The following is a 13,235-nucleotide window of genomic DNA, read 5'->3' as shown; positions in this document are numbered from 1 at the left end:
CTCCCCCTCCCTCCCCTTCTCCCACCCCCCACCCCCCCCCCGACTTGTGCTCTCTCTCTAAAATAAAATAATTTTTTTTAATTTATAGTTTTTCATAGTTTTATTGCACTGTGTTCAAAGACACAGCCTATATGATATTGATTCTTTTTGAAGTTTCTTTTATGGCCCAGCACACTGTTTGTGTAACTGTTCTGTGTGTGCCTCCCCAGATGTGTGTATTTTCTGTCAGATGGAGAGCTCTCTTATATGCATTACTTTGAGCTTATGGTGTTGTTAAAGTCTTCAGTATCTTTTTAAAATCATCTTTATGCTTTATTATTTTCTGAAAGGGATGTGTTAAAATTTATGTTCTATTTGGTTTTCTTAGCTGTAGTGGCATTTAACTTTCTTAACCCTGTAACTCCAACAAACAAAGCAGATGAAAGTGTTCAGTGGTCCCGTCGAATCTGAGAGAAGAGATCTTACATCGAGTGTCCTCTCAAGGCCCATCCTCAGGGGACCTCAGGACACCTCTGTAGAATCCCCAGTTGGAATTTCTATAAACCTTGTACTCTGGTTTCTTATCACTCACCCACTAACCCAGAGAATTTTCAGTTCTCAGCCAAATGGGCTCTCACATGCTCCTCCTCACTCCACCTGCAGGTATGCTTCTAAATTTGCTATTCCCCCTACAAGGTTCTTCTCATAACCAAATTCTGTGCCTTACTCAAAATGCTTCTCAAATTCTGCTACTTCTGTGAAATGTCTTCTAGACACGTCAGTTCTTAAAACTCTAAAAGCAACTATTGCTCATGACAATTGAGTATTTATTCACTGACCTAATTCACTAATAAATGAGTATTCATGACCAGCACCTGTGGTGATTGGAACTTCTATTTAAATAATTATAGTTGTTGGGACACTTGGTGTCTCAGTCATTTGAGCATTCAACTCAGGTCATGATCCCATAGTCTTGGTATCGAGCCCTGTGTTGGGCTCCACACTGAGCATGGAGCCTGCTTAAGATTCTTTCCCTCTGCCCATCTCCCCCACTCATGGTCTCTCTTTTTCTAAAATATAAATAAATAAATAAATAAATAAATAAATAAATAAATAAATAAATAAATAAATAATTTTTTTGGTTTGATATTTGTTGTATTTATTTCCCTCGTTTTGCTGTGTAAGCATCTTGAGGGTAATGCGTGTCCACATCTCTATTCATTAAAATAGTCACCTAGCATCTTGTTCCTGGTAGTTGAGCAACAGAAACACTTTGAGCTTACTTACTTTAACCTTAATATGACTTTATTTTTTTTCCTATATAGAGGGTGGTTTTGATACATTGCAAGATTTGTATTTTACTGTATTTTGCTAAATGTGTTCTTTATTATTAATAAGCTTTATTTGTAAAAGTTAAGATTCTTTTCTTAAAGTGTTTTCATTTGAGAGAAAGAGGAGAGAGGGAGAGAAAGGGAGAGAGAATGTGTGGGAGAGGGGCAGAGAGCTGTGTACTGAGGATCCGAAGTGGGGCTCCGTGCTAACAGCAGAGAGCCCCATGCAGGGGCTCAACTCATGAACCATGAGATCATGACCTGAGCCGAAGTCGGACGCTTAACCAACTGAGCCGCCCAAGTGCCCCAAGATCCTTTTCAAAATCACTGTAAAGCAAGCAGATTTATTCTCTTTTCTAAAATAAGCAGCCATTTATATGGTTAATTCTTTTAATGTGAATTTACATATAAAGTATTTTTAAATTTGCTCTCATAAGGCAGTGTTTGTTAGGTCTGGTAAAGTGATCCAATGGGCTAGGCACTTCTCCTCCTCCCCCTTGGCACTAATTATTCGAGTTCAGCTTTGAATTTGTAAGGTTCCTTGTAAGGACAGCAAACCTGAGTCAAGAAGCATTAGACTGAGCAGAGAGAGTTCTGAGATAGTCACAATCTACAAACTGGTTATTCAGCTGATAAGATGATTGTATCACACTGTAGGTATCAACCTTTGAGCTGCAGCAACACATCTGGCCTGAGCTGGTGCTGTATGGAGTACAAGACATGCTTAAAGTGGCATCATCCCCCACCCCAATCTGCTAGTGTGGCTTTGTTGCACATAATCAACACAAAGCCTAACCAGCCAAATCCTAAAATAGGTAATTTAGACCATAAAGTAGAGCAAGGAAAGACAGAAGATTGAATGAAAGAATTATAGAGTATCTATAAGCCATGTGCTACTAAGTCCTTTAATGTGTATTTTTATTTCATTTCCGCAACATTCATGAAGTGGGTGTTATCGTGCCCATTTTACAGATGAAGAAGTAGAATTCCACAGAATAATCTGTTAATTATTGGACCTTGAGTAAGTGGTTGATTTTTGTACTGAATTGAGATCCGACCACTAAATCAACATCCTTAATTCCCCCTTGTTTTTACTCATTTAACATGCAAGGATTTATACCCTTTGTATACTTAACTGTAATTATTTAGAATTAATTGTTGAGGCTCCTGGGTTGTTCAGTCAGTTAAGTGTCCGACTTCGGCTCAGGTCATGATCTCACAGTTCATGGGTTCGAGCCCTGCATGGGGCTCTGTGTTGACAGCTCAGAGCCTGGGGCCTGCTTCAGTTTCTTTGTCTCCCTCTCTCTGCCCCTCTCCTACTCACTCTCTGGCTCCCTCTCTCTCCCTCTCAAAAATAAAAAAACTTAAAAAAATTTTTAAGAAGAGAATTGTTGATTTTCTTTCCTACTGGATAGCAAGTCCATGAGAATAGGAATGTTGTCTGTTTTGTTCAGCATGATATCTCTCTTGGCATATAGCTGGTGATCAGTATATATTCTTTGTTTCCTACCCACCCTCTCTCTTTTTTGGAAGGAGACAGGGAAGCCAGGGTTTCTACCACATTGTCTTAGAGAAGAAAATAATGCACGGAAAGTGTGGGCCAATGTGACCTGAACAATCAGAGAAGGTTTTATGGCTGAACTAACCTTTTTAGATGGAGATGGAATAATTAACTGGAACCTATACATACAGCTATTAATGACCTCTACTACTTCGTTCTCAGAAAGAGACCATCATGGTAGAGGAATCGCTGTATGGATGGGAACATGCCGACGCCTTTAAAATATAGATTCAAGTGCTCTATTTAAATTATTTTACCCTTTTTTTTTTAATAGAAAAAATCAGGCAAAGATATGCAGACCTGCCTGGAGAATTGCACATTATTGAGCTTGAAAAGGATAAGAATGGACTTGGACTCAGCCTTGCTGGTAATAAAGACAGGTCACGCATGAGCATATTTGTGGTGGGAATTAACCCGGAAGGACCTGCTGCCACGGACGGGCGAATGCGTATCGGAGATGAACTGTTGGAGGTGAGGGGCATAGATTTTTAATTTCTCTTTTGCTAAGGTGAAGGGGTGAAGAGTATACTCTGCAGGAAAATGAGGCGATGGGGAAGAATGTTGCAAATTATGTTTTCTTTGACTATTCAAAATCATTTTCCAGAGGAAGAACAGAAATCATATTGTCGCTTGCAAATGTTACTTGCTGCTTGAGTAAAAACTAGTCTTGAAAATAATTTAGGGACCCTTAAATTAAAATCTCATGGAAGCATATTGAAAGAACAGGATTTGTTTTTAACATATATTCCAAAATGTTCAAAACTAAATTGTGTATTTATCTACTATTATTCATATTTATCAGAATTCTCTTTAGCCTTAGAATAAACTAGAAGTATGGCATTTGTTTTTGTTGTTGTCATTTAGTTTTTTGGGAAGGTGTTAGAACCAACAAAACTTTGTGAACTGGTTTTCAAGGCTTGGCTAATATCTGTGAAGTTGGTGACGTGGGCTAAGGCCATGTAGATTCCTTATTTAGGAATAGGATAAAGGTAAGAAGGGCTAAGGAGACAGCTCATCCTTTGCCAACTACTCTCTAGATGATTTCATCAGTAATCTGAAAAGGTTATTCTTGTTTTCCTCAACTTAAAGTCAGGGGTTTTTTTTCTTTATTTTTTTTAAGTTTGTTCATTTATTTTGAGAGAGAGAGAGAGCAAGAGAGAGAGCATGCAGAGAGAGACAGGAGAGAGAGAATCCCAAGCAGACTCTGCACTGGCAGTTCAGAGCCTGATGCGGGGCTCAAACGCAACAAACCAGGAGATCATGACTGCAGCCCAAGTCAGACACTTGACCGCCTGAGCCACCCAGGCACCCTTAAAGTCAGAGTTTCTGTTCTGAGTTTATCTTACTTTGATACTCATTTGCTTGTTAAGAGTCTTTGATTCATTCAGCAAACATTGTTTGAGTGTCTCTTAGGACCGGACACAGAAAGAAAGATGAATGCATCCATTCCCTTCAGTCAGATAGCTCACAGTCTAGAGGAAGAAAACAGACATAAAAAGATAGTTGCACTGCAAAATGAAAAATATAATAATAACAGCAGCTTATATATACTCAGTGTCAGACAAGCAACCTCTTTTACTAGTGGGGTCACAGAGTAAACGCTGCTGGGATTCAGTATCAGGCAGTTTGACTTCTCAGCTCTCTGTTAACCAGTGCACTCTGCTGCCTCTGAGATAAGATGCTCCAACACTTGGACATTTAAAGGACCTGAATGAATCACAGAGGCAACGAGTATCAGGCTGCTCACTGAAAATGAGGGTTACCGATTTTGCATTTTATGATTTCCTCTTCAGACCTTGACTCAAAATAGAATTCATAGGCACCCATAATCTGACTTGCTTCATGATATTTACAGCCCAAACTGGTCAGACAGTTCACTGTGCGACCATGAACATCATGCCTCTTTCCTAAGCCTCAGTAAGTTTCTCCCCCTCTAAAAGCCGTTTCCACCAAGAAGTCACTTTTGGAATGACTTCTCTTGTTCTTTTGTAATACAGCATCAAGAAAGGGACCCACACTGGGTAGTAGCAATGACCTGCATAATCATTAAGTAAGCAAAAAATCAAAGGTGGCAGTACATAATAACCAATATAATTCATCACTTCACGTTTATCTCCTTTGGCTGATACTTAGAGACTTCAGCAGTGAGGCTACACTGACGGTTGTGGTAATCAAAGTGAAAGTAGAAACTAATTTACTGAGTTATCACTGGTACGTAGGTGCTCTCACATTTGTATTCAGTATTCCCAACAGCCCTATCCGGTAAGTACTTGTACTGTCCCCATTTTGTCGATAAGAAAACTATGTAAGTAATTTGCCTAATATTACAGAACTAAGTTACTAGGTTTCAGTAAGAACCCAGGCTCACCGGACTCCAAGATTCATGCTCTAAGTGTGCCCTGTGGTACTTAAACCAAACCCCATTTGTTTTAGATCCATGAGAATCCTGATTTATGATCCTCTAACCTTTACGGAATCACGTATCTGAAGTTCCTCTGTTATATATACATAGACATGGATTTCCTATCTTGTATGTGAAAATGTTCCAAAGGCAGTAATGTAGAACACAAAGATTCTAGTTCTAGTCTCTCTATCTTATTAAGACTCAAGATGGAGGGGTGCCTGGGTGGCTCAGTTGGTTGGGCGCCTGACTCTTGATTTCAGCTCAGGTCATGATCTCTTGGTTTGTGAGTTCAAGCCCCACATCGAGCTCTGCACTGACAATGTGGAGCCTACTTGGGATTCTCTCCCTCTGTCTCTGCCCCTCCTCTGCACTCGTGCTCTCTCTCTCTCTCTCAAAAATAAACTTAAAAAAAAAAAAAAAAAAAGACTCAAGATGGAATAATGGCCCTTGGGATCCAGATCAACAGGAGCACTGGTATATTATTTCCCTGATACTGTATTAGATATGGTAAGAAATGAGCGGTGCCTGCCAAGTAATGAGCATGTGTTACAGTCCATACACGGAAGTCTACTGTGTGTAGGGCAGCCAGCACTGAACTTGGAAGACCTGCTTTCACTTCTCCCAGTTCTTCCAGTTATTAGTTGCATTTCAGAAGGGGCTTAATTAACAAAGTGCACTGCACATAGTTGACTGTTCATTAGATCACATTTTCCTCCCTTGCAGACAGAAAGTTCAGATCTCTGTTTTCTAGGCTAAACGCTAGAAGAGCTCTCTTGTCTGAAAAAGGATATTAACATCTTGCCATATTGGACCCCACCTATTCTTTTTTTTCTTGAACTTTCTGAATTTGGCTCTTTTGTTGCTATTCAACAACTTTATCTTCTTGCAGAGGTGGAAAGAACAAGAAGATTAAACATGGCAATGAGTTGATCTTCCTCCAATCCTCCCTGATTCTCTTCTCTGAAAAAATGACCAATAAATATATGTTGAAACATAGATTCTAGCATCCTGTATCTTTGGCTAATTACTTATCTTCTTTAACCCTCAGTTGCCTTATTTATCAAATGAAAATTACTTATTCAGCAAGTGTCTTGCTATGCATCTCTCATGCAAGAAGCAGTGTATGAACAAAGTGCTGATTTTACATCAGTAAACAAAATCATGGTACCTGTTCTCATAGAGCTTATAGTCTAGTGACTGCATAGCATCAACTTTCGAGGGTGTTCTGAGAATTAATGAGAAAAGGTAGGTCAGATTTTTGCCACAGTATCTGGCACAAAGTAACACTTGTCAACTGATATTATTTATAAAATAATATTTTCATGTGGATTTGTGTATCTAGATTTTTTTTAGTTTGTTTATGTTAATACATTTGCCTCTGAAAGTATGTCCCAAAGGGAAGCCATTATTTTCCTCAATAGCTCCATGTAGCATCTTAAAAAACTAAGAGAATGGAAACATGCACAGACCGGTTTCTTAAGCATTTATAACCCATCTTCTCATGTGACTTTTGGCTGTAGGTCAGGGATGATGGGAAAAAAATTTGTGTGGGAAACATTTCCCTGGTTTCTTTTTATAGCTGAGAAAAATTTTGATTATTTCTCTATGATATGCAAGGAATTTGTATAGTGCATGATATCAAATCCAATGTGCTTTTTTTTTTAATGGTTTATTTATTTATTTTTGAGAGACAGAGCACGAGCAAGGTAGGGGCAGAGAGAGAGGGGTACACAGAATCCGAAGCAGGCTCCAGGCTCTGAGCTGTCAGCACAGAGCCTGATGCGGGGTTCAAACCCACAAACCGTAAGATCATGACCTGCGCCAAACTCGGACAGTTCACCGACTGAGCCACCCAGGTGTCCTAAATCCAATGTGCTTTTGAACCAAGAGTAGGAAAATGATTTAACGATAAATACCAGAAAAGCCGAAAGCCAATGTTAAAATAGCTGTTCTTTGGATATTGCAGAGCGGTAGATGGTAGAAGGACACTGCATTGTGTGGCAGGCATTCAGAGTGGGCTTTTAGATTACACTTACTAGGTCTCTGGGCTAGTGCAAATCTTGTATATTTGCTTACCCACCCACACTCCATTTCTTTTTGTGACTTCTCTCCCTGATGAGGTAAAGTCATCTGTGTCTTGATTGTTTTTGCAACTCCACCATTTATTCCCGTTCTTTCTCATGACTGCTTTGTTGCTATTGTTGTGTTACTACTTTGCTCCGAGCTTCCTTTTATTTATAGTTGATCTGACTTATTTTAGGCCCCAAGATGAGGCTAATTTATAGGAAGGAAAAAAGAGCACAAACGTGCATTGTGCCTTCTTTGAAGTCAGAAGCTCTGCTTCTTTACCGCAGCCTGTCTGCGACTGATTCCCGGCACGCCATTCACCAGCAGTTTTCTTGCTATGGGACTGCATTGTTACAGTGCAGGAGCAGCCAGCAAGTTCTGTCGATCGATGGCCCAGTTCATGTATAAAAGAAATCTTACGTTAAGCCCCCAGAAGACAATGTGATTAAATCTCAGCTTCTTTACCCTTTACCACGATGCTGGTGTGGGGGCTCTGAATTCATTTCAAAAGGCATTAGCATATAATTACCATGTAGACTGGAATGAGACTTGCACCAGAGCATTGGCTTTCCCTGAGCAATTAGTCCCAGAAAATACACAGGCCTGGGCATGGTGCTGTCCTATGAATATAGGATTTATTTATAATCTTCCCTACAGTGCAAGTGTGGGAAGAGAGAGTGGATAATGCTGCATGGGGAATTGGAGTGATTTGTCAGGTTAGAAAAGCAGCCAGAAGCAGCAGGGTGGGTGGCACAAGACCTGCACAGTTGATTGGGCCAGCCTGGAGAGCTATGTCTCATCAGGCCCCCACACCCTGCGCCACAGAGCACGCACATTCCCTTTGGGACATTTGCCTGCAGGATAACCAAAGCTGAATGTTGTTATGTTTCACGTGTCTAACATGTTTATTTAAGAGCCACTACAAATAAAAAGCACGAATACTTCCCATATTTGCTAGGAATGAAGACGTAGAACCACAAGTGAACTCAGATCTTATTGTCTTGTTATGTTTATTTCGTAAGAGAAAAAAGAACAGAAACCATAAAACTTCAGTGACTGGCCCAGGTACACATAGCTGCTTTGTGGCAAAACTCCTACCTGAGGGCTCTTACCCCCTCCCTGGTCTCAACACTGATTCTTTGTCCTCTGCTTGTTGCCAGTGAATTATTTTTGAAATGTTCGGAAGACTTAAATGTGATTTAGAAGTGCAGAAGGGTACTAAACAAATCACTAGCCTTTGTGCAGCCGCAGATAAGATTCTTTCTAATTTTCAGTCAAGTTTCTGTCACCTTAGATTGGCTCTTTTAGATTATTGCCATACATGGATGTAATTTTATGACATGTGCTTCTTTTTTTTTTAATTTTTTTAAAATTTTTATAATATTTATTTATTTTTGAGAGAGACAGAGACAGACTGTGAGCAGGGGAGGGGCAGAGAGAGAGGGAGACACATTTTCCGAAGCAGGCTGCAGGCTCTGAGCTGTCAACACAGAACCCAATGTGGGGCTCGAACTCACTAATGGTGAGATCATGACCTCAGCCGAAGTCAGATGCCTAACTGACTGAGCCACCCAGCCACTCCCTGATGAGTGCTTCTTAATGCAATAATTATGCCCTAAGAGACCTCATGTAATAAAATATCCCATTGGAGAAACACTAGTTTGAGGAGCAGAAAGAAGACTAAAGGAAAGCAAAATTGCAATATATTTTTCCTAGTTTTATTAAGAGATAGGTTTATAATAGCCAAAAGTGCAAAAATAAACTGACCAAATTTTTTATTGTGTCAGTGGTTTCATGAGTGTTAAAACATATTTTACATTTTAAATAAGTAATTTATTGTATGTCTGTTATTTCTCACTGCACTTGTTGTTAAAACTTTACAAAAATAAATACTTTTAGCAGATCCTGAATATAACCTTCCCATATGCATAGCTAAAGTGACCCCATTTGGGAGCTCTTAAAATAGTCTAGAGCCCAATTCACAACTCTAAAAGTCAACAGAAGAATGTGGTCAACCTCACACATAAAGGGGCCTCTCCTGTGCGTGTAACATTTTTTCTTTCTTCACAGTGCAGCCCCCTGGTTATTACAGCATATAATCAATAGCTGTCTGTGTCTCGTTAAGTCATCTTTCCCAAGTAATCTATTGTATGATATCCAATATGAGTTACAAAAAGATGTACTCATTAAGAGAACATTTGGGGTAGGAAAGCTGTATTAGGAATTGAGTTCACATTGAATACTTACTGTTTTCAAGTCAGTGCTAAATACTTTATGTGCATTATCCTAACTTTTATAACAAACCAGTGAAAGTAGGTGTTATTTTAATCCCCATTTTACAGATAAGGAAACTGAGATCTGAAGGGGTAGAGTCAACAGGCAAACACTAACTTTTCTGACTCTAAAGTTCTTACGTTATTTCATTGTGGATTAATCATGATTCTAAAAAATAATAAGTGGGGACTCTTGGCTGGCTCAGTCAGTAGAGTGTACGACCCTTGATCTCAAGGTCATGAGTTTGAGCCCCACGTTGGGCAAAAATCCTACCTAAAAAAGTGATAAGTAAATTTCTCATCATTTTGTAGTTTGGGTAGATTAGATTAATGCAGTTATTCTGGTGCCAGTTCAAAATATCTGAAATAGTCTCTCACAATGCAATACCGTGTTACTCTTTTTATCTTCTTAAAATTGAATGCCACTTGAATTCAATAGAAGAATGCAGTCAGTGAAATTACAGCCATCTCTCAAAAATCAAAGAAGAAAAATAATCTGGTTTTGAGGTTATTCTTGTCCAATTTGAGAGCTTCTCTGAAGGTCATAATTTAAGAGCTTTCCCCCTCAAAACCATTGTAAAGGTAAGGTTTTATTTTCAGGCTGCAGGAAATATTATGTAAGACCTAGCTCATATTGGGTGGCCTCATTTTTCTCTGTATTTCTTGCATGAAGTCTTAGAACTTTATCTCTGCCCTTTTAGTTTCTGTCTCTGGCTTGTTGGAGGAAGAGTTTTAATTATTTAGTCACACTTCATTGTCTTTATACTGCTGAAATATTTGGGCTAAAAGTCTATGTTCTTACTGATCTTTGAGAGGAATGACAATCATTTAATTTTTATCATTGCAGTCCTCATTATCACTGTACAAAAGCTTTATGTGAGATTTCTACAGTGAACCACATTATCTTAAAATCAGAGATAAAGTGCTGTGAAAGAGAAAGTGCCATGGAAGCAGAAAGTAAAAATGTGAGGATAATCAAAGAAACTTAGATTACTGTGAAAAGAATATAAAAAACAGGGAAGGGAACGTATGCTGGGGAGAAAGTTGCCATTTGGAATGAATAATTGGTCTTTAGCAGTGTATCTCAAGACTTCTTTCTGCAGTTTTCCCTCAGCTCTTACATGACTTGTTGGGGTAATTCTCCAGGTCTCTGTTCCCTGCTTTTTCCAGTTTCTTCTCTACCTCCTTCCAGTCCTATTCATGGCCATCATAATGACCATACTGAAATGCAGTCTAGAAAGATATACTCTTAGATTATGGAGAAGGGTCTCCTTATATCAACCTCAGCATATAACTTATGCCTGTATTTTGCTCCATTTGCACAATGGAAATTTCTTGTAGTCACTATGCGGTCTTGAGGCATGAAGCCTGACAGAAAAGTGTTAATGAAATTCTTATTCTGGGTTTGACTTCCTAACAATATCAGACAGCTGCTTAAACTCGTCAGAAATGTGGTTGTATATGTTTTAATTATAGTTTTTAAGGAGTAGGCCTAAAATCAGTAATCCAACCTGAGAATCAGATGTTCTGCTCCAAAGAGTAGCCATCAGCCTATTTCTCATTATTTAGAAAAAAAACTTTTAGTGTTTATTTATTTTTCAGAGAGAGAGAGAGAGAGACAGACAGACAGGGGAGGGGCAGAGAGAAAGGGAGACACAGAATCCCAAGCAGACTCCAGGCTGAGCTGTCAGCACAGAGCCTGATGCGGGGCTGGAACTCACGAACCGTGAGATCATGACCTGAGCCAAAGGCAGATGCTTAACCAACTGAGCTACCCAGGCGCCCCATATTTCTCATTATTTTAAGTCAGGAAAGTTGATGCATTCATTACACATGAACCCCAACTCCTCCTCCCGCCAATTTTCTAAAATGTCACTGAAACGCGATTAAAAAAAAAAAAGTGGATGTAAATAACACAGTCATGTTAAGATATGAAGTGTGGACTGTCACCCAACAGTATGATTGCTAACACAGTTGCATTGTGTACAATAACACGGCTTCCAGTTCACTACAGCAGCATTCAAACTGCACATCCTTCTTGCTGCTACCGAGTGTATGGTTCTAAACACCGCCCTGCGATTCTGCATTAGGAATATGCCCGGAGACTGTTCCCTCACAACATCTCATTTAAAATGTTTTACTCTGTATTGGGGATGTAGATACAAAAGTTTCCTATGTAAACATTTACTGAAAAATACTTTATTGAGAGTATATGCAGGCCCTATGAACTTTGAGTACTGAAAATCAGAAGGTATTCTATTGGGAAAACCTTACCTGGAAAGTATACCCATATGTGGTTTTCCTCCTTTTAAAAAAACTCTTAGCATCTATAAAGTAAGCAGAATTATGTAATGAAAGCCTTCTGTAAAGCTATCACATGGTTCACCAATTATCAACACTGTCATTTCTGTATCACCTGTACCTCCATATGTCCACACCTATGCAATTATTTTTATAGTTGGAAGGGAGGGATAAAATTTACAGAAAAAGAAATGCACAGATAGTCTCTGTCTAATTTTGACAATTATATACTCCTGAATAATCCAAATATCTATCATTTTTGTCTCCCCAGAAATTGTTCTCATGTACTTTCCCGCTGGAATCTTTCATTCCCATCCTGGGAGGCAAACACTGCATTGATGTTTGGTTTTGTTTTCCTTTCATGGGTTTTTCCTATTCTAGAACTTCACGTAAATGGAATTATACAGTATGCACTCTTTTGTGTCCAGCTTCTTTGACTTCGCCTATGATTCATCAGTGCTGTTGCATATATTAGTAGTTTGTTCCTTTTTGTTGCTGAATGATATTCCATTGTATAACTACCACAGTTTCTCAGTTTACCTGTAGATGGACTTTCGGATTTTTTGCAGCAGTGACTCTGGAAACAAACATTTGTGTGACAGGTCTTCTTGAGGACAACTGTTTTCCTTTTTCTTGGATAAATATTAATGGTAAATGAGCGGGACACAGAGTAGTTGTGTGCTTAACTTCAAAGAATCCGCCACACCTTTTGTCCAAGTAACTGGGCCATTAAACATTCTCACCAGCAGTGTATGAGCATTCTGGTTGTTCTACAACCTTAGCTCCTCTGGTCGGTGTGGCTTTAATTTACTTTTTCTTTTTTAAAGTTCATTTATGTATTTTGAGAGAGAGTACACGCATAAGCAGTAGAGAGACAGAGACAGACAGACAGAGAGAGAGAGACAGAGAGAGAGAGAGAATCCCTAGTAGGCTCTGTGCCGTGAGTGTGGAGTTCGACGTGGGGCTTGAACTCACAAACTGTGAGATCATGACCAAAGCCGAAATCAAGAGTTGACGCTCAATGGGCTGAGCCCCTCAGGCGCCCCTACATTTTCTTGTTGACTGATGACGTTGAACACTTTTCTTGTTTAGCAGCCCTTCAGACAGATTCTTTTCTTTTATAGTTACTGCCCTAAGAATCTTGGCCTACCTCCAATAATCGCAAGTAATTTTTTCTATATTTTCTTCTAAAAACTTTATGGTTTTAGCTTTTATGTTTAGTTCTGTGATCCATCTTGAATTAATTTTTATGTGTGGTGTGAGATAGGATTTGAGGTTTATTTTTTCCGTGTGAGTACCCACTCGTTCAAGCACCATTT

General features: G+C 39.2%; 1 protein-coding gene across 3 annotated transcripts in view; it reads left to right on the top strand.

The window, feature by feature from the left end:
- The window catches only part of PATJ (PATJ crumbs cell polarity complex component), a 361,686-nt gene that overhangs the window by 211,012 nt on the left and 137,439 nt on the right, over nucleotides 1-13,235 (top strand). For all 3 annotated transcript variants that reach the window (XM_078451845.2, XM_078451844.2, XM_078451846.2), the window contains exon 28: nucleotides 3,146-3,342. In XM_078451845.2, the coding sequence (XP_078307971.2) occupies nucleotides 3,146-3,342 (197 nt within the window). The remainder of the gene's footprint in view (nucleotides 1-3,145; nucleotides 3,343-13,235) is intronic.

Source organism: Panthera onca, chromosome C1, assembly GCF_046562875.1.
Source record: "Panthera onca isolate mPanOnc1 chromosome C1, mPanOnc1 haplotype 2, whole genome shotgun sequence".
Lineage (NCBI taxonomy): Eukaryota > Metazoa > Chordata > Mammalia > Carnivora > Felidae > Panthera > Panthera onca.
The sequence above is the reverse complement of the archived record's forward strand: the minus strand, read 5'-3'. Positions and strand labels throughout refer to the sequence as shown.